Source organism: Danio aesculapii, chromosome 5, assembly GCF_903798145.1.
Source record: "Danio aesculapii chromosome 5, fDanAes4.1, whole genome shotgun sequence".
In the NCBI taxonomy this organism is placed as follows: domain Eukaryota; kingdom Metazoa; phylum Chordata; class Actinopteri; order Cypriniformes; family Danionidae; genus Danio; species Danio aesculapii.
The window spans coordinates 38236515-38262117 of record NC_079439.1 but is presented as its reverse complement, the minus strand read 5'-3'; the positions used below and the strand labels follow the sequence as shown (position 1 = coordinate 38262117).

The 25603-nt window shown below is 35.6% G+C and overlaps 2 protein-coding genes across 2 annotated transcripts in view; both read right to left on the bottom strand.

Annotated features, from left to right (window-relative positions):
- Nucleotides 1-12169, bottom strand: part of slc8a2a (solute carrier family 8 member 2a) — a 44752-nt gene extending 32583 nt beyond the window's left edge. Inside the window, exons 1-2 of the mRNA XM_056458125.1 lie at nucleotides 11942-12169; nucleotides 3890-4029 (exon numbers count right to left, since the gene is read on the bottom strand). The gene's annotated coding sequence lies outside the window, so the exon portion shown is untranslated. The remainder of the gene's footprint in view (nucleotides 1-3889; nucleotides 4030-11941) is intronic.
- Nucleotides 12170-12947: 778 nt separating this feature from the next.
- Nucleotides 12948-16300, bottom strand: nccrp1 (P1, F-box associated domain containing). The gene is made up of 6 exons (XM_056456969.1): nucleotides 16080-16300; nucleotides 14468-14554; nucleotides 14222-14318; nucleotides 13740-13835; nucleotides 13296-13434; nucleotides 12948-13213 (listed from the first exon to the last, which is right to left on the bottom strand). Exons 1-6 carry the CDS (start codon nucleotides 16222-16224, stop codon nucleotides 13064-13066), a joined length of 714 nt encoding a protein of 237 aa, XP_056312944.1. The 5' UTR covers nucleotides 16225-16300; the 3' UTR covers nucleotides 12948-13063.
- Between the last annotated feature and the right edge of the window lie 9303 nt (nucleotides 16301-25603).

Here is a 25603-nt window from a genome sequence, read left to right as displayed (position 1 = left end):
GCAGGACTTGCAGGAATCCCAGAGTTCATTAAGATTCTTTGGAATCAATACCTTCAATACCTCCTTCTTCATCTTACCCCAAACATGCTCAGTAATATTCATGTCTGGTGACTGGGCTGGCCAATACTGAAGGACCTTGACCTTCTTTACTTTCAGGAACTTTGATGTGGAGGGTGAAGTATGAGAAGGAGCGCTCTCCTGATGAGGAATTTGCCCTCTCATGTGGTTTGTAATGTGAGCACAAATGTCTTGTGGTATCCACTCTGCAGATCTCTCGCACGCCCCATACTGAACGTAACTCCAAACCATAATTTTCCTTCACCAACCTTGACTGATTTCAGTGAGAATCTTGGGTCCATGAGGGTTCCGATAGGATGATTGTAATGCAGTTCAACATATGATTCATTGGAAAAATCTACATTCTACCACTCTTCCAAATGATCAACTAGAAGTCAAGTTATTATTTGTTGCTCGTACAACTGGGATCAACAACAAGACTTTTGTCAGGTAGTGTATAACAGATAAACACTATACCTAAACAGGACAGGTTAAGCCACTGAAGCAATTTAACATGTTTCAGCAGGATACAAAAGCCCAACAAAGCTTGTGTAAGTATAAATGCAAGATACTATGAATGTAAAATGTATAATTTGGGGGTCTGTATTAGTGGTCAAGAAATAATTAATTTTATAAAACATAAAGGGATAAATAGAAAAATTTACCCAGTATTTACTCTTCACAAGTGGTTCCAAACCTTTATGAGCTTCTTTCTTTGTTGAACACCAAAGTAGATATTTTGAAGAAAGCTGGAAACATGTAACCATTGACTTCCAAAGTAGAAAGAACAAATACTATGGAAGTCAGGGGTTACAGGTTTCCTTCTTTCGTCAAAATCTTATTTTGTGTTCAACAGTAGATCGAAACCTGAACAGGTTTGAAGAAAATAAAAATGAGTAAATGTTGACAAGAATTTATTTTTGTTTAAACTACGCCTTTAATATTTTAGTCCAGATTTTTGGATTAATAGAAAGTGTTTTATAAAAACAGCATTTATTTCAAGTTGCAATCTTTTGTAATATTATAAATCTCTTTATAGTCACAAATTGAATGCATCTTGCTGACGTATTACCCTCATATAAAAGTAAAGAAGTATATCAAATTATACAACATAAATCTAGTTGCACTGCAGTTTACAATGCTTCAAAAATGCATTGTCCAGCAGGACCGCTATTGAGAACCAAATCAAAAACAAATAAAACCATCTCAAAACAACAATGAATGTTACATTAAGCATCGTTAACTGTCTTGATAGCAATAGAACAGAATTTGAAAATAAATAGCTCTATACAAAACTGGTAATATAAACAGAAAACACATGCACACACACAGTCAAGTGTACACACTCACACAAAGACGGTGCAAGTGACTGATACACTAACATGGGCATTTGGATTGAGAAACTCTACTCTTGCTTTCATGGTCTCCATCCATGCATTAAATAATTAACCTGTTGCAGATCGATCTGAGATCAGGTGGTTAACTAATGACAGGTTTAGATCAAGTGTTCGGATTCGAGACTGTGTGTGATCATTTGACCTGGAATCACAGGATTAACCCATTGCAGTTTTGCATGTTGCATATTACACATTCTTCTATGAGTGGAGTACCAAACCAAGACCAGCAGATCACTTCACAGACCTAAAACATTTTTGCACATATGAATCAGACATGCTCGCTTACAGACACCCACACAATGACTAGTAGCATGCAATATGACGATACATATGGTATGGAATAAATGAAAAGTATACCATTTCACATTATGCTCTATTGTGGTGTCAAAAATACATTGTTTAAGCTAATACTTTTTCATCATTTATATGAGTGGATTATTACAAGCCATTAGAGGGATGCAGACAGAAGGATGTAAGAAAGTTGCAATCTTGAAAGTACAACGCTTATATTTTTGAGGGGATTTTACGTTGCAATATTTTTTATTTTATCTTGGACCTATAATCGTTTGCTTTTGGAAAGTGTTTTATTAATATTTATTTTATATTTCTAAATTTTTAATTAAACATTTAGCCTTAAGTTCTAAATAAAGTGAGAAATATGATCACATATGAATAAGTACACTACCTGACAAAAGTCTTGTCGCCTATCCAGGTTTTAGTTACAACAAATAATAACTGGACTTCTAGTTGATCATCAGAAGTAGTTTATATGAAAGGCAAAGGTCTCTAGATTCTGCTTATTTTACCAAATTAAAATATGATCATGTCTTGAATTTTTATTATTTCATAACGACAGTAAGGTCTGACTTTGCTCAGACAAAAGTCTTGTCACTTAATAGAAATAATGTACAGTATAGAATATAAAGTCATGGTGCAGTGGAAAAAGAATTAATATTGTTTATGACTCCAGTGACGCCCAGAGTTCAACAAGAACTCCTACTCCATCTTACCCCAAACATGCTCAATAATATTCATTTCTGGTGACTGGGCTGGCCAATCCTGGAGCACCTTGACCTTCTTTGCTGTCAGGAACTTTGATGTGGAGGCTGAAGTATGAGAAGGAGCGCTATCCTGCTGAAGAATTTGCCCTCTGCTGTGGTTTGTAATGTAATGTGCAGCACAAATGTCTTGATACCACAGGCTGTTTATGTTGCCATCCACTCTGCAGATCTCTCACATGCTCCATACTGAATGTAACCCCAAACCATTTTTCCTTCACCAAACTTGACTGATTTCTGTGAGAATCTTGGGTCCATGTGGGTTCCAATCGGTCTTTTGCAGTATTTGTGATGATTGGGATGCAGTTCAACAGATGATTCGTCTGACAAATCTACCTTCTGCCACTTTTCCAAATGATCAACTAGAAGTCAAGTTATTATTTGTTGCTCTTACAACTGAGATCAACAACAAGACTTTTGTCAGGTAGTTTATATTTCTGAGTATATACTTAAAATTGAAAAAAAAGAAAATGTCCTTGACATGTGGTCAATATAAAGCAATGTAAAGCAGACACATACAGTCTGCTTTACTAAGGCTGGGCAATATGACAAAAATCTCACATCCTGATAGCAGTATATATCACAATATAGTGCAATTTTTGTAATTTAAATTTTTGTATTCAATCAGTTAATAGTATATATATACACAATATAGTGCAATTTTTGTAATTTAAATTTTTGTATTCAATCAGTTAATAGTATATATATATATATATATATATATATATATATATATATATATATATATATATATATATATATATATATATATATATATATATACTATTAACTGATTGAATACAAAAATTTAAATTACAAAAATTGCACTATATTGTGATATATACTGTTATCAGGATGTGAGATTTTTGTCATATTGCCCAGCCTTAGTAAAGCAGACTGTATGTGTGAGGCCTGAGAGAAACACACATACATACACACTCGTCAGCCTGCAGCGGGACGGCCGAGAGATCAGGTCTTGTGGTGTGTGTTACGGTGGCCCCTCATCCTGGCCAGCGTTACTCTAGAAGGATCCGCAGTCTCAACTTCACCCGCCACTCATCACGACACTGCGGTTATGCAATATTTAGCACAGCACACACACACACCAGACACACACTCATGCTTAAGACAAACGCTGTCTAAATCACAATCTGTCTGACTGACATGCGGGAACTTCTGAAATACTAAATCATCCAATAAATATTTGAAGTTGGACGATGCTTTTTAAGTGAACGTAGATCACAGTTCAAGGCTGAGAATTACCTGAGTGCACCTGTGATGATGAGTTTATTTAGATGACCAATGGACTCCAAAGAAATACAGAATATGTAAATGTGAACGATGGAGCTCAAGCCAAAACAATCTCAAATGACTTACTAGTGCCTCATGGGGTGGTGTTTTGAGGTAGGTGGACTCAGATAACCTCAGGAGGGCAGATTCAGACTGTGTGCTGCATGTGAGAGCCAAAGTGATGGCAAGACTTCAGCACAGAGCTGCAGTGCTTCATTACCATCTCACTGTAAAAGAGAGCAAATTAAGTCAATCTGCGTACTTTTAAAAGTAATATATTTAAATATTGAGTTATTTCTTTAAATAGTAACTAAATGTTTCCCTTAGTTACTATTTAAGAAAAGTAATATGATATGCTAATTACGCTAATACGTTATGCAAATGTTTTCATCTGAGCTTCGTTTGCCAATTTTGTTTTTATACAGTTGAAGTCAGAATTATTTGCCCTCATGGGAATTTCTTTTCTTTTTCAAATATTTTCCAAATTATGTTTAACAGAGCAAGGGATTTTTCACAGTATTTCCTTTAATATTTTTCTCCTGAAGAAAGTCTTATTTGTTTTATTTCAGCTACAAAAGAATAAAAAAAACATTTTAAGGTTTCAATAGTATTTGTCCCTTAAGCAATATTTTTTTCCATCAACAAACCATTATTATACAATGACTTGCCCTAACTTTCAATTTAGGTCTTTAAATTGCACTTTAACTGATTGTTAGTATCTTGTAAAATATCTAATAAAATATTATTTACTGTCATCATGGCAAAAAATAAAATAAATTAGATATCAGAGATTAGTTAATGAAACTATTATCTTTGGAAATGTGTTGAAAAAAATCTTCTTTCCATTTAAACAAAAATTGGGGGAAAAACATAAAGGAGGGACCAATTCACCAAAAGTGAAATGTGAAGTGAATAAATCTGTAGGGTTAAGGCAATGTAAATTCACATCTGTAAAGTGGAGAAGCAGCCAAAACAATCCTGCCTGAAGAATTATTATTACATGAAGAGTTGGAAGAGTTTGGATTTCACAGTCCACAGTTTTTAAGCAAGTGAGAGAGTAAATACATGTTCACATTTAAACTAGAAGTACAGTGAGTGTCATGTTTACATATTGTACATTCAACATCTGCTATTTATCTACCAATTTTTCTGAACAGTGCTAGACAACTGTAAGTCAATATATGGGAAAGTAAAAGGCATTTCTTTTCTGAAAAAGTAAGTCATGATATTTTTGTGCAAAGGAAAAAAGAAGTGCGATACTTTACTTCAAAAAAAGTAATCTGAAACTTGAAATGTTGAAATGTAGAGCACCAACTGTTCAAAAGCTTAGAGTCAGTAATTATTTATTATATATTTTATTCTTTTGGCAGAAATTTTAAGGAATCAATCCACTCTCAGAACCAAAGCAATAACAGCGGTCAGTGTAGCAGCAGTACCTTTTCAAAAAGATCATGATTATAAATAAAAGTAACTAAGTGTACCTTTAAGGTACTAGTGCAGACCCATTAAAATCAAATGACATAGGGTATTGAGTTGTTTTACTACACATTCCAAAGTAGAATAACAAAAATATAAAATCATCATAATTATGTGGAGTAAAAGTGCTCAATAATAGTGCTCTTTAAAATTTAAATCATTGTCATAATCCAAATTAGTCCTTGACAATGTAAAAATTAGTCTTTAAATACAACAGAAACATTTAAATTGTACAAATATCAAATGACAGTGGGGGAAAAAAAACAACATACCGTACATGATGTAATAACTGCATATTGTTGCCCCGAACCCTTCCATGCTCAATAACTTATCCTTAAATATAACATTCTGCATTTTTACACATTTGCAAAATATATACAGTTTTCCTCAGGGGGACCAAAAATGTCCCGACAATATCACATACTTAAGGTTCAAAATTTAAAATTTTTGTCCTTAGAATAAAGGGGATAACTAAGATGGCAACAAAAAAAGATGGTGAATCGCAGTGCGAACAATCACTCCATCACAGAACACCATATTTCTCATTTACATTTATCATGTATGACAATGTATTATGCACTTCACTGTCACTGGGGTGGAACCTGTTCAAAAAGGTATATATGTTGACCTTACTTACCTGTTAGGATGACTGTACTGTACATAACACCTTCTAAATGTATACCACCCCAGTAACAGCTTTTGTCAATTTCCCCCTTAAGACAAAGCATCATCAATGTGCACTCAATAAGGACAACATCCATCTTAAGCCTTATGTCCACTCTGCAGAGCTCCATTTCAGTCTTACCTCACTACCAGAGTATCACATTCTGCAGCCAAAGCAAACACTGCTTTACCTGTCCAAAGAGCAGAAAACACACCTGTCTGGCTGCGTGCTCAGGGCTTCTTACCAAACCACATCCTACTTACAGGCCTGAACTGAAAGTGTGTTCAAGTGGCTGGGAAAGAGAGACGCAAGTCTGCACCCAAGTTTCTTCAGGATTAAAAGACAGAAAAGACCTAAAGTGAAACACTTACTGACAGTAAAATTGTATGCAGAAATGCACTTTTTTTTTGTTTAGTTTAGTGTTCATTTGTTTTTTTGTTAAAAAAGTCTCACAAATCGAAATTTAACAATAACACAAATAAACAGCAATAATGTAAAAATTTTTTACAATTAAAAAAAATAAGGATGCACATTACTTATCAAAAACTGGGTCTTGAGATATTTACAGTAGGAAATTTACTAAATATTAGTGCTGGTCAAAGATTCATCCCACTTATCGCATCCAAAACAAAAGTTTATTTAACACAATATGTGTGTGTGCACTGTGTACATTTATTACGTATATATGTACATACATGCATGCATATATTTGAGAAAATTATTATTTATATTTAAAATAAAAATATTATATTGTATAAATAATATTGTATTATATAATATGTAATATTATAATTATATTGTTTCATATATTAGGGCTGCACGATATTGGAAATATCTAGCATTTTGATTTTTTTTATTTTGCGATGTATACTGCGATATGATTAACCAGCCTGATCTCACGAGAAAACGTAAGTATTTTACGTTTTGTCAGTTTGGCTAATTCATACGAATTCGTACGAGTTCATTCATACGAAATTGTACGATTTTAAAAAGGAGGCGTGGCACCTAACCCCACCCTTAAACCCAACCGTCATTGGGGGATGAGCAAATCGTACGAATTAGATCGTAGGAATTCATAGGAATTAGCCACTAAATCAAAAAGTTACGAATTGCCGTGAGATTGTGTTGGATTAACCAGATGACTTAATATCTCTATTTGGAAAGAATTTATAATGTTAGATCCATTGGGATGATTCAGCAGTGGGACTATATCTCCAAACAATCTAATAAGCAATCTATAAACTTTTTGGGGTCCCGCAACATTTTCGATATGGTCTGTGCTATTTGCAAAGCATTTCAGTATTTGCATGTGTTGTGAGTATTTCCATGCATCTTTAAACACAATCAAGAAAAATATACAATAAAAAAAAAAATGAAATATTGCTTCTTACCAATAAAGCTTTGAATAATCTAGCTCCTGTTTATCTAACCAATCTTCTGTCTTGCTACAATCCAACTCGCTCTTTAAGATCTTAAAGCTCAGGGTTTCTGGTAGTATTTAGAACAGCAAAGTAGAGTAAGAGAGGTCGAGCCTTCTCATTTATGGCTCCTAAACTTTGGAATAGCCTTCCTGATAATGTCAGAGGCTCAGACACACTCTCTCAGTTCAAAACTAGATTAAAGACCTATCTTTTTAGTAAAGCATACACTCAATGCATTGCATAACGATATGATACATGAATGTGCTTCACGCAGGTGAGCTGGCTTGACAACCACCTGCAAGACTCCTCCTGTCTTAATATACCAGAGATTTTGTTAGAAACTTTACGCATATGCTTTACATGTTTGTTTATATATGCTATTTTCATTTATAACACTCCATTTTTGCATCTCGTTTAAATACACTATGAACAGCAGCTACACTAATTATTTTCTTTATTCTCTATTTCCACCTGGGGATACTCATCCCGAGGCCCCTAGAGACTATGCAGCGCTATTGATGCTATCCAAGACCTGTGAAGAGATGATCCCAAGGTATCCATAATCCTGGACCAGGCATATCACGAGCTGATGCTGTGGTGGTTATGGAGAAATGGAGTGCATGAGACTGATTCCTGAAAGACCACAATGACAAACGAGTCCCTGCATTGATCCTGTGGGCCAGCCTGACCTCCCACCGGTGCCCTACCCACACCTGCAGTTCTCCACGATGGACGTCCAGCTTCTCCAGCCTCTGGCGCCTAGACTGCAGCTCCACACCGGAAGTTTGGCCAAAAGAATAATGGTCGTGTACAACAGAGCCAAGTTTCTCTCTAAGTTTTTTTTTCCCCTTCACTTTCGTCAGTTGGTGAAGTTGATCCTCGCCACTGACTTGCTTAGCTTAGAACTTGTGGAGCTGCGCATCAGTAGATTTGCTCTTCTGTGTTTGAACTTTCAGCAGTGAAACTTAAACCAAACTGAACTGAACAAAACTGAACTGAACTTTACTAGAACTTCTATGTTTAGCTGCTTTAACACAATCTACATTGTAAAAAGAGCTACATGAACAAACATGAATTGAAACGTTTTTTTTTGAGTCTGTAACTGTATTCAAGTACAATAGCTGAATGATAAAAATAACTTAATAAAATTAATCATAGTTAAAGTCACAAACGGTACAATTTCTTATGCCTGAATGCTTTTAAGGTCATTATACAATTACAGGCATCAATATCATGCAAATGATGATTTATAATACAAACTCAACATTGCATCCCCTACGATGTGATTACTGCAAAGGATCACATTGCGATATCGATGCTGAAAGGATATTGTGCAGCCCTAAATGTATATGATACGAATTATATATAAATATTAATATATATATATATGTAACAAAATGTATAGTTTTGTTTCTGTGTGTGTATCACATAAGCATTATATATATATATATATATATATATATATATATATATATATATATATATATATATATATATATATATATATATATATATATATACACATATATATATATATATATATATATATACACATATATATATATATATATATATATACACATATATATACATATATATACATATATATACACATATATATACACATATATATACATATATATACATATATATACACATATATATACACATATATATACATACACACACACACACACACAAACACATGTCAAAACAAACTTTTATTTTGGATGTGATTAATCGCAATTAGTCTTTGCCCCGTACTACAAAATATCTTAATGGAATGTGATATTAACATAACATTCTGATGTTTTTAGCATAAATCAAATCAATAAATTTGATCCACAATGTAATTTTCCCACAAATATACCTGTGCAGCATAAGCCTGGATGAGTGCTGCAGCTCCACCTTTCTCAGGGTTTCTGCAGGTTGCACTAAATTTAAGACTTTTAAAGACATTTTTAGGACCATTATAAGTGAAATTTTAGACTCGTAAAGGGCTAAATGCTAAGGAATTTTTCAAATGGATGGAATGGTTTTCGGAAAAGATTTTTGATGGAAAAGATTTTTATTTGCCCTATTCAAACAATTATTATAATTTAATACATTTAATAATACAATAAATTTACATTTTTTAGACATTTCTTAGAAAACTATTTTAAATATTGTGTAAAATCAAGCAAGCTCTACTTGTATCCTCTTTTTCCCAGCATAAACTTTCTTTTTACTAAAAGTAAAAAAAATGACAAATGTTTTAAAAGTTTTACAAACTATAAGAAAACTAAAACTATGAACAACAATCTGTCCAGGCCGGTATCTTCAGCAGTAAACACATGAAGCACTTTTAAACAAATGTTAAGGAAAATAATTAAACTGTTATGATAAACAGAGTTAAAAACACCTTTTTTAAATAAAAAGTTTACCGTTTTATTGAGATGAGTTGTTGGTGACTGCATGGCTGTTGGACAGACTGGGTAGCAAAACATGACCAAAGGAAAAATTAAGACCTGTTTTTAGCAAGATTTAAGACCTACAACACAATATTACAGCAAATTTAAGACTTTTTAAGGCCTAAAATTTTGATTTTAAGATTAAAGACATTTTAAGAACCTGCAGACACCCTGTTATTTTCATCAATACTAAAACAGTTGTGATATATGTGCTAATGTAAAGAGTGGTCTGCCGCACTGTACACACGCAGAGGCTCATGTTTCTCTGTCTTACAGAACTTCACGGATACTTTACCATTTAGAGTTGCCCCTCCATCCCAGGGAGGTTAACCACTGACCTGTATGTGTGTATGTGTGTGTGTGTGTGTGTGTGTGTGTGTACACATGTGCCCATGCAAGAGAAGCTGCTATTAGATAGTGTATTCAGTGCTTGTATTTCCATGTGAGTGCTCAGTAGGGATTTCAGAAACTATGGAATAGAAGACAGAGCAGTTACTTGGGAATGTAGATGCTATAGTTTTTAAAAGGATGCATTATTAGATTGACCAAGCAACTTCTGCAGTCTAAACTCACACTTAAGGAGAGAATCCCTTCAGCTTAACATACATCATCACCATCCCAAAGAGGGAAAAAAATAATATTCACAATAACATTACCTTGTCTGTTTCCTCCAGGTGGAATGACTTCCTTAATGCAATCCAGGATGCATTTTCAAGACTAAAGACCCAGTTTTTTTCCGTCAACACCAGATCTATTAATACTAGCATTTTCTTTTCTATCATAATTGTCATCACTGCAATACACTTATTTGTAGAGTCTCCCTGCAGACACATTTCCCCATGTTACTGACCGGCTGCACCAAGCACTGTAACTAAATATACAGTTTCTTTTTTCCATTTCGAAAGACAACACCTTTTCTGAGCTAGACGGGTTACCGTTTAATCAGTTCCACTTTGACCGCACACAGACTTCCACGAGACAATCGTGACTTCCACGTAATCCAAGACTTTAAGTATTACTCTGCTGTAGAAATTTTTAACAGACCACTTCACCAGTGAGACGGAGAATAAAGGGAAATTTTCAGCAGACAACGGCAGAATATATAGAGATCTTTGTGAAGGTTTGTGAGGTATAATTGCCTAATAAATCCCACATATTACTCTAACTTGAGTCACTGCGAAAGCACTTTTTTTAGCTTTAGTTTGATTGGTTTCAGGTTGGGATATTTATTTCCGGTACTTTGATGCCATGTGCTCACTTCAAGGTTTCTTATTTGGTAAAACTGCAGACAATATCAGATGAGCTAAAATACATTTTAAAAAGGTACATGTCAAAATCATGATCAAATTACAGCCAGTAATTGATTAGGAATTGGTGGCATCTTTAATACATTAGGTTGGCACCAAAAAAAGTCAGATCAGTTGATGATTACACATTGTAATTTCAGAAAAATATACTCTCATTGTGTGCAATATATCACACAAATCATAATTTAATACAGAACAAACTATAGCTGCATTGACATGGATCCTACAATCCATGTTTTCCATCTGTGAGATTGTGCCAGAGTTGATTGGGGGTGTCAGGCCATCCCTTTAAATTTGAGATTGTGTTTGAGAAATAACCCACTGCATGTTGGCATGTTAATATCAAAACAGACCTAATGTATTTAATCTAATATATCTAACTACTATAATTTAAAGCATCAATAGGATCACTAGAATTAACTCTTCATGGTAACAACTAACCTTTTGCTCTTTTTCCTGTGCAGGGTGAAAATGACTCTCGTTTTTAGCTTTCATCGACTCCTAAATAATACAAAAGAAACCTAGCAGACCCAAGGCTGAGTGGCTCATTAATAACTTGTGTAAAGCAGCCACAGACTGAACTGAACATGCGACTGCTAACAGGTGCTACTCTGAAAAGTAACGGAACCAGGACAGCTAAACACTTCAAACATTCCGTGCTTCCGTTTATGAAATCAAACATAAAGATGTTGTCGGAAGTTCGCGTTGGGTCCTCCTAACAGATACGTTAATGCACCAGTGTGCGCATGACACCCTGAGCAGCAGCAGTCAATAAAGTGGGTAAAGAGTGTAGTTTATTGAATTCATACAACAGAACTTACCTTATTGTCTATTGGAGAGCTCAGACTGGAACGGACATGACGGAGAGGCAGCAGAGGAGGTTTGCCAGTCCCCAGGAGAGTCGCGCCATTACTTTTCGTTGTGATCTGTTGCGGTCCTGAACTATCCGAGCATCCCAAACAAGCGCGCATCCTCCACGCGTACAGCACGCTGCAGACTGCGCAACAGCTCAACGCGACGCTCTGATTGGTGCGTCAAAATACATCAACAGCGGCCTTTACATACACTTTATAAATCTGAAGAAAAATGCCCTACTACAGAACAACATAAACCAACAAATATCTAGCTTTTGTTGAACCTTTGTACCTTAAATAATTCATTAAATGCGCGTTCAAAAACAACGATAACGACATGTTTTGTTTGTTGCACACAATATATTTTTAATATTTCCTATTATGAAATATAATAATAGTTGTTAAAATATCGCTTGGTAACAAATATGGTTATATTGCTTCCTTTTATAAACACGTTACCACAGTAAACGCAGGTGCTACAATATTTTGGTAACTACTAGCCTATGCATTGGCATAGCCTACAGTAGTAGTTATTAGTTTTATAGCCTCTCTAAACGTTAAATACAGCCACCGACAACAAAAACACTATTTCTTAATCTATAATCGTGATTTTTTTGGTTATTTTGTCCAATATGCTTTAAATTTAGCATAGAAACCCGTGACAGTAAAGGTTACACGTAACATTTTGTTTGTAGCCTAATAATTGGGCTATATCGCCATCTGCTGGCCTTAAAGTTATAGTTCTCCCAAAAATGTCAATTCCATCATCATTTATTTACCCTCCAAATGTAAATCGCTACCAGTTTCTGACATTCTTTAAAATAATCTTAATCTTTTTGCACACCATAAGGAAAAAAAAAACTCAAAATGTTTTGCAAACACTTGATGGGAAGTAAACAAGCAGTAAAAAATTACTTACCCTTTAAATACGCAAATAAAAATGGCATCAATTAATAATAAATAAGGTCACAAATTGAGAAAGGAATGTTTTATTGTATTATAGTAAATGCAGTTACTTTAAGAAATATGCGAGTTGAATACTTGTCTTAATATTACAGAGTGCATCAAGTTAATTTGACTGATGGATTATTATTTCACACTGGATTTGCTGGCCTTGACAATAATCGAGCTGTCTGTGACTTTGGTATTAAAGAATTCAACCATGAACTGGTTCTTCAGTCTGTGGAGGAAGTGAATGTACCGCACCCCTGGCCCATACTTGGAGAACACATGGGAAACCTGTGCACAAACACACACATTATGTTGACAAGAATATCAATAGTTAAATGAAAAAATTTACATATGCGCGTGTGTGTGCTACCTTTTTCCAGGTGTGCGAGTAGCACTCCAGGTCCTCTTCAGGGTTATAGGTGTGCTGCTTAATGACTGTCTCACCATCGGCACCCAGAAGTTTCACATCAAGTTGATAAATACATTTATGAAGCTGGCTTTCCTCATACCTAACCATTAGGAGAAACAAATACAAATTGCAGGTCAAATTGCTTATTGATGAAATGAAAATGTTTAGCCATGACCACTACAAACATGTCAGTGCAATCATTTAAAATACACCAAATATTGAATCTAATAATTTTTTTTAGATTTGCACGTTGTCCATATTTTTTCTTTCAAGCCATATAAGTGTTTAGTTAAAGTAAAAACATGCAAACTTTGTTAAAACAGTTACATTTTTAATTTTTTCCCCAGTTATTAGATTACTGCATAAACTGCAATTGGATATCTTAATAAGCAGCTCATAACTCACCAGTCTTCAATGACTATCTCTGGCTGAAAGTCATCCAGCAGTTGGTCCCACAGACCTGCTGCCTTCAGGTCAACACACTGCTCTAGAGTGAACCACCTGAGATATAAAAAAAATAAATAAATTAATAAATAAATAAATAAATAAATAAAAGTAAAAATGTAAAACAGTCAGAACATGCAGACGGTGTGACCTCTTTCTTACCCCTAAAATAAAAACAACGGACAATCTATTGTCTTGCTCTGATCGGATTCAAATACAGAGCAACATACTGAAATAGTAACAGTTATGTAACTATAAGAGGTTTTCTGGGGTCTGTCTGCATGTTATAAGACTATTATAATTAGATTCACATTATTAAAAATAAAAATCTATAGAGTAAGCAACACAATGTACATTTTTGCTATATAATTTACTGATAGATGTTATCACCAATGCTTTCATTATTATTTTTTTTGTGTGTGTGTGTGAAAACTGGGATTAACCTGTGCTGAGGAAGCTGGCAGATCACAACACCAGGAGGAATTCCACTAGTGTCATAGGGCAAAACTTCTGTATTAGTTTTCCAGCCGGAGAAATTACCTACATTTGGCATAACAGGACAGGTTTACATTTTCACACATTTTATTTGCAGTAAAAGACATTAAGAATGGCCAATGGCACACATTCATTGCAAATGACACATTTCAGTATTTTTTGGGAAGCAAACAAAGTTTTGGGTACGGACTCACCTTCAGGCTCCAATTGAGGTGGTCGGTCTGAAGGAGGTGGTATTCCTGACCGATGGGGTTCAGGTGGTGGGACAGTGTGGTTCACACCTGGTAAGCAAAAAGACGGTAAAAAAAGAAGAAATTTAAAAGATCAAAATGATTTAAAAAAAAAAAAAAAAAAAAAAAAAAAAACCTGTAAACACTGTATATTTGTAAATAAAAGAATAATTTAACCATATAAAACAAATATCCATAATTTATGGGCAAAATTTGCACCATTAATTAGGTTATGTAAAACAAAGTATGGACAGCTTACATGCAAATACTGAATGATTTACTGATGCTTTTTCTTTAAATCACTGCACAGACTGAGCTCTTGCATTATTCCCCTTTATAATAACCACAACATCCCCTTTTAGTATCATGCACAATGTTAAACCAATTCAAGAGAAAAAGTTAGACAAATAGCCTATTAATATTCAGTGATACACAGATTAAATTTACTTTATCTAGGCGTCCAACTGAAATGTGATCATGTGCTTTTTGTTACCAAAAATTAGTTAGAATTAGTCTAAATTAGTTAGATGATGGTCTACCCACCTGTATGTTTGTTCATACATATTGCATACCTAGCTAAAGATTTGGGGTTTACAAAAGTTCTCTGCTAGTTAGCCAGGAAAGATCTCATTACAAAAACAAATCTATAACAAATAGATTTTGTGAATGTTTGTAAAGCATTCACAGAATATGGTCTCTTTTAGGGTCTTTTGTTGTTACAAAAAAATTCCTGCAGGATTATGGGATGTTCCCCATTTTGGATTCAAAGTGAATCTTATTTGGTTCACATGTACAAAAAAAAAAACATCTAAAAATAATCCAAACAGAAGTTACCGTGAACCATATGGGAAAGGGATAGTAGTCCACCCAAAAATTAAAATTAAAATTCTGTCATCTTTTATTCATCCTTTACTTGTTCCAAATCTGTTTGAGTTTTGTTCTGCTGGTCAAAACAAAAGTCATTTTGAAAACCTGTTTGTAAACAAAACATTTTTTTTTTAAATTCTAAAATATTTAAAAATTCAGTTTTGAATCCTCAGGGAGTAGGCCTAAAATCACATTTTTGGCTAAACTTTCCCTTACATGTTTTGCATTAGCCAAGTAGATTAATTGTATTTTCTCTTAATTTTATTCTTAAACAGAAATCAAGTTTAAAAACTGAGTGGCCTAATTATCAGTAACAGCAATTTAAATACATCATCCAGAAAAAAATAATAAAAAGCGACCATTTATTTCCCTTGAGGCACAAATCAACATTTTATTTGGAAAGTAATCACTTTTTCGACATAAGTATACGAGACAGAATGGGGCCTACGAGATCTTCTAAGTTAGCACTTATTCTCAAAGCAGTTATGCTTTCAAACTATTCCATTTCTCAATAGTTCAACTGATTGTGTAACAACAGCAGTAGTCAAACATCCGTGTAACAACCATATCCTCTGTCTTCTCTAATTCTCCAGCTCGAAATTTCCTTTACTTTATACAGATACAACAATATTCAAGCGGAGATTTCACTAAGTATGACATTTAAAGCAGCACCGCCATATGTGCATACACATGAGTGTGACGTCATTACCGTAAGGCGAGGGGTTTTGGAGTAGGTTGCGCTCGAACGGCTTCGTCTCGAACACCGATTTCCAGTCCACGGTGTCGGGCATTGGGACACCGCGAGCCCCGAGCTGCCATTCCGAGTCACATTTCTGCTTCCAGTCAGTCGCCATTGCAGAGTCAGACTGTTTCCCTCGTAGTCCGCTCACTGCAGTCTCGAGGAAGTGTTTTATTATGGTCTGCCCCGCCCTACAACTGACTCAGAACTTCTGAGCTTTCTGCGGTCATTTGCGCAAGATACTTAATTGCACTTTACTCACAGGTGAGTCACAAGTCAAAGACCACCCCTGTTTGACGATGGTGCCAAGACAATATTTGACACTTTTTTTTAGTTTTGAGCAGTATGCTGCATACACGGTTCATGTCATGCAATGGTTCTTTCTGGCACTTTATTGATGGTCTTGTTTTACACAAAAGCAACAATGACACAATAGTTGAGGTGGTTAGAGCAAAATTATTGTGCAGCACACAGGCAGCTGAACTGTACCACACCCTTTAACACAACACCAATGGTTTATCATGTCAGCAGAGATTTACAAGACTGCCCGAACTGGCAGTTTGTTGAACTATCCAAATTCAACATAGCTTACTGTGAATGGTGTTTTGGAAAATGTGTGTGCATAAATTCATGTTGTGTGTGCATTCAAATTCAACTTTTATTTTGTTAAAAATGTGTATATTAGCAAATATTATTGAAAATGAAATGTACATATGCGTGTGTGTGCTACCTTTTTCTAGATGTACAAGTAGGGGGGTGGGAGTGGTTCGAAAGACCCACCCCCTTCTGACAAATGTCCAGAATTTGTCCCATACATGAGCTCATTTGTCTTATTTTGACTTCTATGCCATCATAACAAGTGAAAATAACCGGAAAGGCTTTAAGACCAAGCCAAATCCTCAGTTTTGGCCAATGCAAACATTTATTTTTCCAACATCCAGCTGTGCAAAAAAACATACAATCTGATGTAAGTGATGGCATCTTTCACTACTGTATTGTTTTCAAATAGAGAAAACAGTTGACTTTTTTCTAAATCTTGGACCTTATTTATGAAATAAAAAAAGAATGTGCTGGATAGTTTGTTATTTATAATTTGCCTAATAAATGACAACAGGCTTGTTTTTAGTTTAAAGTTGATTCTTTATTTTTTTTAATTATATATATATATATATATATATATATATGATGTAATAAATTTGTATTTTTTGTGATCAACGTTTTATTGGCTTTAGATTAACAAAATGAAAAAGACATTCAAACAAAACAATCAGGGGAGGCGGAGCAACAGACAAATCAACAATTTTCAATCTGAAAGATTTACATGGAGGAGAAAAAAAAAAACCCTTTACATGTTCATTCCTTTATATAGTCCAGAATGCTGGAAGAAAAACATTGCCATGCATCAATGGTACTAGGTCTAGCCTTATTGATTTGTGCTATTGTAGCTTCACAAGTCACTATTTTAAGGAGGCTATGAATCCAAAATGTTTTTGCACACATGTGCGGAGAAAACCAATTTTGTATGATTGCCTTCTTTGTAGCTGTAAAACCAGCAAACAACATTCTCTTCTTTAGTGTACTTATACAGAAATTAGTATCATCATTGAGAAGACATAAACCCAGATTAGACACATAATCAACTTGTAGTAAAAAGGACAAAACAGAATTTACATGAGACCACAAGTCGGCAACAATTGGACATTCCCAAAACATATGAAGAAAATTACCTGAGGATACAGTGTTACAAATATGACAGTTGTAATTCGACTGCAGTTTCATTTTAAAGAGCCCATATTATGGGTTTTTGAAAATGCCCTTCCATGTAGTGTGTAACACAGCTCTAAGTGAAGTGAAATATCCAGCTAAGGCTTAAATCTGTAAGTGTACAGTGTTTAAAACTATTGATTCATCTATAAAAGAGTCGACTCATAGTGCTTCAAACGAGTCGCCTTGATAACGAGTCATTAGGTGTTTCGCGATGACGCAGCCACGAAACACAAGCCTCGCCAGTAGTTACGCGCGCAAACCAGGGAGATTTGAAACCTGCGGCCCCGCCCACTAACACAGAAAAAACACTAGACACACACACACAGACGCCGCCGGTCCAATGAAGTCACGCTGTGCTCAGATGGATAATATTGACAGTCTCTACCCAAAGATGAGTTGTTAACCTGGTACAGTACACGCGGTTACTCTTTATATTCTCTTATCACATGTAAGCCACGTTAAAAACGCGACGCGTGCCGCTTTGTTTACGGGTTTAACCTTAAAGGCTTTTGTGAGCTCGCGTTCCACTGCCGTTTGTCGTTGCTATGGCGATCGATCGTAAGCTAGGAGACAGGAGACTCGTGTCACGTTCCCTAGTTCTTCTGAGGAGCGTTGTGTGTGTGTGTGTGTGAGAGAGAGAGAGAGAGAGAGAGAGAGAGAGAGAGAGAGAGAGAGAGACTCGCGTCGCTTTCCCTAGTTTTTCTGAGGAGCGTTGTGTGTGTGTGTGTGTGTGTGTGTGAGAGAGAGAGAGAGAGAGAGAGAGAGAGAGAGAGAGAGAGAGAGAGAGAGAGAGAGAGAGACTCGCGTCGCTTTCCCTAGTTCTTCTGAGGAGCGTTGTGTGTGTGTGTGTGAGAGAGAGAGGAGAGGGAGAGAGAGAGAGAGAGACTCGCGTCGCTTTCCCTAGTTCTTCTGAGGAGCGTTGTGTGTGTGTGTGTGAGAGAGATAGAGGGAGAGGGAGAGAGAGACTCGCGTCGATCTCCCCAGTTCTTCTGAGGAGGGTTGTGTGTGTGCGTGTGTGTGTGTGAAAAAAGCCTTACACTATGAAGCGCGTGTGCACTGTGACTACTTTTATATAGTTGATTACCAGCTGGGCATTTCACTCTGTCTCGTGCTGAAGCCTGTCACTGTCGACCAATCGCAGCAGGCTGTCATCGGTCCAATCAGCGCAGATTAGCTTCGCGCTGAGGAGGGGGTTGGGAACAAATGAATCGCTGAACGATTCATATGGGAGTCGTTGGGATAATTAGGTAAAAATAAATGCAGGTTATAAGACCATCAAAGTGTTTTATGACCTTGCATGCATATTAGACTGTTGTTGGAGACCCTTACAACCTAAATATGACCCTATTTCATGTATAATATGGGCTCTTTAAACCTCTTATAAGGGGTTATGTATGCTCTATGAAATGGATAAGACGATGAGCTAATAAATTATTATTTTAAAAATGAGTATAAATATTTCTTTATTCTAAATCTTAAGCAAATATTTTTGGTACATCAAAAAGTGTGGTTATGATGCTTAAATCTGTTTAAATCTCATAATTAAATAGAAAATGTGGCGTATTACTGAAAAAAGGTTCACTTTTTGAGAAAAAAGAACCACCACCTTCATCAGGCTGGCTATGGGCCTGATAACTCCTATAAACAGGTTTTAAAGTCTTACATAGAACATTCACAGAAACGTTATTTTTTGATGAATATATTTACAAGTTATTAAGTTACATTGAATTAATTAAATGATTGGTTACGATTATAATGCATTTTTTCAAAGAATTCGATATTTCAAATTTGTTTCTAAAATATAAATGTAGCTGACTTTATATGTATTTTTTGCAGAGATAGGAGTGAAGCCTCCATGTATATATGGATTTTTTAATGGTGATGCATTTGTCCAAGCATTTCACTGTGGCACATGTACTTCTTGTGAAAATAGTTTCTTTCTGAATAAAATGTCCAGCTATCTGTGAAAATGTGAATATAATTAGTCTTTATTTTAAAACACAACTTTCTGTGTAATTTTTAGTCGCAAAATATTAAATTAAATGTAACATTGTACATAATCTTCATTATTATCTTCACTTTTTCTCAGACTGTAAGCAGATGAAGTAAATAGAAAAAATGTAACCTAGAACGACCCAAGTGACCTCAACCACCTTCAATGCTGCTGCTACTTTCAGATGTATTACATCATAACTGACTGCTCAACATCTCACTCCCTGTCAGAAGAAATCACGAGCCCTGCCAAACAAAGGCCTGGGACTTTTTAAACAATCTGAAGACAAACACCAAACCAGCTGCTCCCACAGGCATCCACCCAGTATCACATATTAATCATATAACAGCATTCTAGAGCACAGGCGATTCACACAACTCCTCCATTGCTAGTGTTTACTCAGTTTCCGGTGTTGCTTAGCATACTGATGTCCCAACTCTGCAGTTTTGCAACCAGTATTTTACAGGCTGTTTTGAAGTATCTTGCAGAAGTAAAGACAAGTTAAATTGGCTTTCTAATCAAATATTTGCATTTTAGTGTCAAAGTGGTATCTTAAGAAATCCTATGAATCACAAACAAGTTCAGGTGTCCATGTTGCGAAAGGCAGCCCTGAACACAACAGTGCCTCAAGTGAAAATAAAGCTGCAGTTTAAACATAAACGTCCAGCAACAAAACTCCCTTATTTTTATTTGATTAACTGATCTGTAGTCATTTATTAATAATGTATTAATGATACAGTCGATATCATATCGCATCTTCATTATCACATTCTCATAATCGTCACATCTACTATTTCCTTGTTGTTTTCTGATTGCAGAGACAGCAAGCGGCCTTTAGGCGGAGCTGTTGGTTGTGTCTCTGCTCTTTGGTAATTCTTGAATTCTAAATCTAATCTGAAACACAAACAATATCAACAAGACAACACTGTGATTCAGAGGAATAGTCTTAAGTGCTATTAAAGCTACCAATTCACTGATGTGAAAAAACAGCAATCACAATTCAGCCATTTGTTCTTCTTGTCATGGGTAAAATAAGCATATCAAAAATAAGCAAACATTAAACAGATGCTATTACAAAAATTGCAAAAAATTGTTTGGGTTTAACTAACTGGTTAATTAGGATTTTTACACATTGATTGTTTGGGATATCGATGAAAAAAAACAAGATTTTATAATTGATTTTAACATTTTCACTTTTTACCAATTATAGGCCTATATTCACTCTACACTTTACATGTATTTTAAAAAGATAATTCACCCAAAAATGAGAATTCTGTCATCATATACTCGCCATTTACTTTTTTTTTTTTAACCTTTATGACTGTATTTCTTCTGTTAAACACAAAAGAAGATATTTAGTTGAAAGCTGAAACCTGTAACCATTGACTTCCATAGTAGGAAAAATACCATCAAAGCCAATGGATACTGGGTTTTCAGCTTTATTCAAAATGTATTATTTTGTGTTTAACAGAAGTAAGAAACTCATAAAGGATACTTTGGGTAAATTATCCGCATTAAAATGTTTTGTAATTTTTAAAAATAATTTGTTTACAGTATTTCTCGACTGCTAACACACATTTCTCCAATCTGTAGTCATATTTTCAAAACTCTAACACAATTAGCTACACATCAGACTGTTGTGACCACATCATTAACACAATTCATGTTGTTTACACACAATATTGTCAATTAACACATTTAGAAAATTACTACAAATATTCTTTTCACATAGCTTACGCCATATCAAAATGATGCATCTTATCTTTTTTTCAAATGCTTAAACGCAGCATGACAAAGATCTCATGTTCCAAACTCTATAGGGTAAAACAACAGCTTTACGCTGTTTTTACTACACTGTTCCTTTTTACTATGACCCTTTATGTGAAGCTGCTTTGACACAATCTACATTGTATAAGCGCTATACAAATAAAGGTGAATTGAATTGAATTGAATTTTTACTGTTTCTGACTGCAACACTGATAAGAATAATATTAATTATTCAAAAGGTGGAAATTTTGGATTTCCTTTTGTTAATTTTTTTTCTGCCTGGAAGTGGTAAGTCTATGATCATCCAGTACATGATCAAATGTTTATAAATGCAGTGGAGGTTCAGAGACCCTCAGCTGAAGACTGCGGCAGTATATCCATGCATATCAAGAGACAATATAATGTGTGGTCAACGAGAGTATGTGGCAAGTCCTAAAGATCATATTGCTTTCCATATAACATCCATTCATTCATTTTCCTTCGGCTTAGTCTCTGATCCACCAGGGGTCGCCACAGCAGAATGAACCACCAACTGTTCCAGCATATGTTTTACACAGCGGATACACTTTCAGCTGCAACCCAGTACTAGAAAACACCCATACACTCTTGATTCACACACACTCATACACTAGGGGCAAGTTTGTTTACCCAATTCACCTATAGCGCATGTCTTTGGACTGTGGGGGAAACCGGAGGAAACCCACGTGAACACGGGGAGAACACGCAAACTCCACACAGAAATGTCAACTGGCCCAGCTGGGGCTCGAACCAGCGACTGGCTTGCTGTGAGGTGACAGTGTTAACAGCTGAGCCACCGTGCCACCTCCATATAAAATTTTTTCGTTCTTTTTTTATCTGTAATTTTATTCATACAAAGAGCAAAAGCCTAATTGTTTGACGTATTTATGGGAATAAAACTGTTGCACTAAAAGTGGTTCTTTGCCTGTAATCACTGTGGAAGAGCTTTCCACTTAGTACTAAATGGGACCTACTGTATATACCACCTATATCTGTGCTATTATCTGCTAATATAGCACAGTAACCACCCTAAGAACCCCTGAAGAACCATTACAGGTTCTGTGTAGATTCTAGCAGTCATAGTAAATTGGTTCCCCCATAAGATTAGGAGCAAAAAAAACATGATATCTGAAAACTAAAAATTAAATTGCTTTTGTAAAAAACTCCACACACACAAACAAATAATTCACATGACTGAATTTTTATTTATTACTGAAACATTACTAGTAATGCTGTATTTGTAATGGAATTAATTGTTAGCATTTTGTCTGTCTCTGTACTGGAACTGTCTGTGTTCCTTCTAGACAGAAAATGTTTTGACCGAATGACTTGGACTATGAATCAGGTTCACCATGTTTTAATAGTAAATGTAAAATAAAGTATCCATTATTTTGAAATATAGAGTTTGTATTATTTAACAAAATGTAGTTTTGGCCATTAAATTTACCATTTGGCTTATTGTGTGAGTTAATTGCTGTATTAAGAGTACATTAAGTATTGGTTAATGTATGTTAGCAATTGAGAAAACATGTGAGAAGGCAAGATGGTGGATAGAGCATTACAGTGTTTTTCACATGCTCCTACACCAATCAGCTAATTACTAAATACAATTTGATGCAAGCTCATGGCTTTAGACATATTATTTCTCTGGAATTTTTTTGGCCACTTTTCTGAAAATGCCTGGTACTGAAAAGAAAACGAGACGAAAGAATTTTCCCCAACCGCATCACCAGAACCCTGTGAGGCCGAAGCTAGTGGTGATTTTGAGTTAAGCCCCTTCATGGCAAAATCGTTCAAACAAATGACAGAAGCGATTTCAAAAACTTGACCCTGTCACTGAGCTCTTACAAATTCATTCTCAGCAACTGCAAGACTTGGCTGGATGAGGCTGAACGAAGAATCCTCGTGGCAGAGGAGTTAACCGAAGGCATGCAGGCCTGCGTTCTCATGCTGGAAAGTCAAGTCGCGTCACTTACAGACCACATAAATGACTTGGAGAACAGCGAAAAACTGTAATATATAATGATAATCAATCATAAAAAGAGAAATCCTGTATCATTCTATAAATACTGTTCATTTTTGCCTATTTCACAAGGTGGAATCACTGAGCTGCACAACATTACCTTTAATCTTATCCCATTTCACACAGCACATGCCAGATGTACACACGATACTCTCCTTATGTACTTATGCAGGCGGCTAGACTGCAGTTAGAGATGTGAAACCGTATGAACCAGGGTGTCATAATAATTATCAGTGGATGGCTTAGCAGACTCACTCTACTACAGATATGAAAGAGGAATATCACTCTCTCTCTCTTCGTGTGCGAGTACTTTCCATGAAGTGAATATGAGACCTTTTCTTGGAGGTTTTGCTATTCTCAAGTTCACAAACTTTTTTAATATCATCTCCACATGTGTATAACTCATGCAAAGCAATTTGTGCTTTAAATATAATGCAACAAAGTCCTAGTTTACATTTGGAAAACTTGGTCTTTGGGGTCTTTTGGGGGATAAAAAAAGTTTTATACATATGTACACACACAACACACACACCTAACTTATTCTTGAGATGTGGGAAAAATCATATCATTCAACCCTTACTGTGAATTATCTTGAGTGAAAGGATGCCAATGAACTTCATAAGACTCCCCCGTTTATGCGGAGGTTGATATTAATTTATGCATGTGTTTTATATGTGTTTACTACAAAATACAATACATGTATAATAAATTATAAAAATTATAATTTAGCCTCTATTTCTATTTACAGTGCATCTGGAAAGTATTGATAGCGCTTCACTTTTTCCACATTTTTTATGTTACAGCCTTTTTCCAAAATGGATTAATTTCATTTATGTCTTCAAAATTCTACACACAATACTCCATAATGACAATGTGAAAAAAGATTTTTTGAAATTGTTGCAAATTTATTAAAAATAAAAAACCTGAAAACTCACATGTATATAGGTATTTACAGCCTTTGCCGTGAAGCTCTAAATTGAGCTCAGGTACATTCTGTTTCCACTGATCATTCTTGAGATGTTTCAGCAGCTTAACTGGAGTTCACCTGTGGTAAATTCAGTTGATTGGACAATTTGAAAAGGCATACACCTGTCTATATAACTTCCCAGGGTTGACAGTGCATGTCAAAGCACAAACCAATTATGAAGACAGGAATTGTCTGTAGACTTATGAGACTGTATTTTCATGAGGCACAAGGCTGGGGAAGGTTACAGAAAAATTTCTGCTGCTCTGAAAGTTCCACTGAGCACAGTGGCCTCCATCATCTGTAAATGAAAGATGTTTGGAACCACCAGGACTCCACTCATCTAAGTTGAGTGATCGGGGTAGAAGGGCCTTAGTCAAGGAGGTGATCAATAACCCGATGGTCACTCTGTCTGAGCTCCAGCTTTTTTCTGTGGAGAGAGGAGAACCTTACAGAAGGACAACCATCTCTGCAGCAATTCACCAATCAGGCCTGTATGGTTGAGTGGCCAGATGGAAGCCACTCCCCGCCTGGAATTTGCCAAAATGCATCTGAAGAACTCTCAGACCATAAGAAACAAAATTCTCTGGTCTGATGAGAGTAAAATTGAACTATTTGGAGTGAATGCCAGGATGGCTAATACCATTCCTACAGTAAAGCATGGTGGAGGCAGCATCATGCTGTGGGGATGTTTTTCAGCAGCAGGAACTGGAAGACTAGTCAAGATAGAGAGAAAGATGAATGCAGCAATATGCAGGAGACATCCTGAATGAAAACTTGCTTCAGAGTGCTCTTGACCTCAGACTGGGGCGAAGGTTCATCTTCTGGCAAGACAATGACCCAAAGCACACCGCCAAAATATCAATGAAGTAGCCTCACAACAACTCTGGGAATGTCATTGAGTGGCCTAGCCAAAGCCCTGACCTAAATTCAATTGAACATTTCTGGAGAGATCTGAAAAT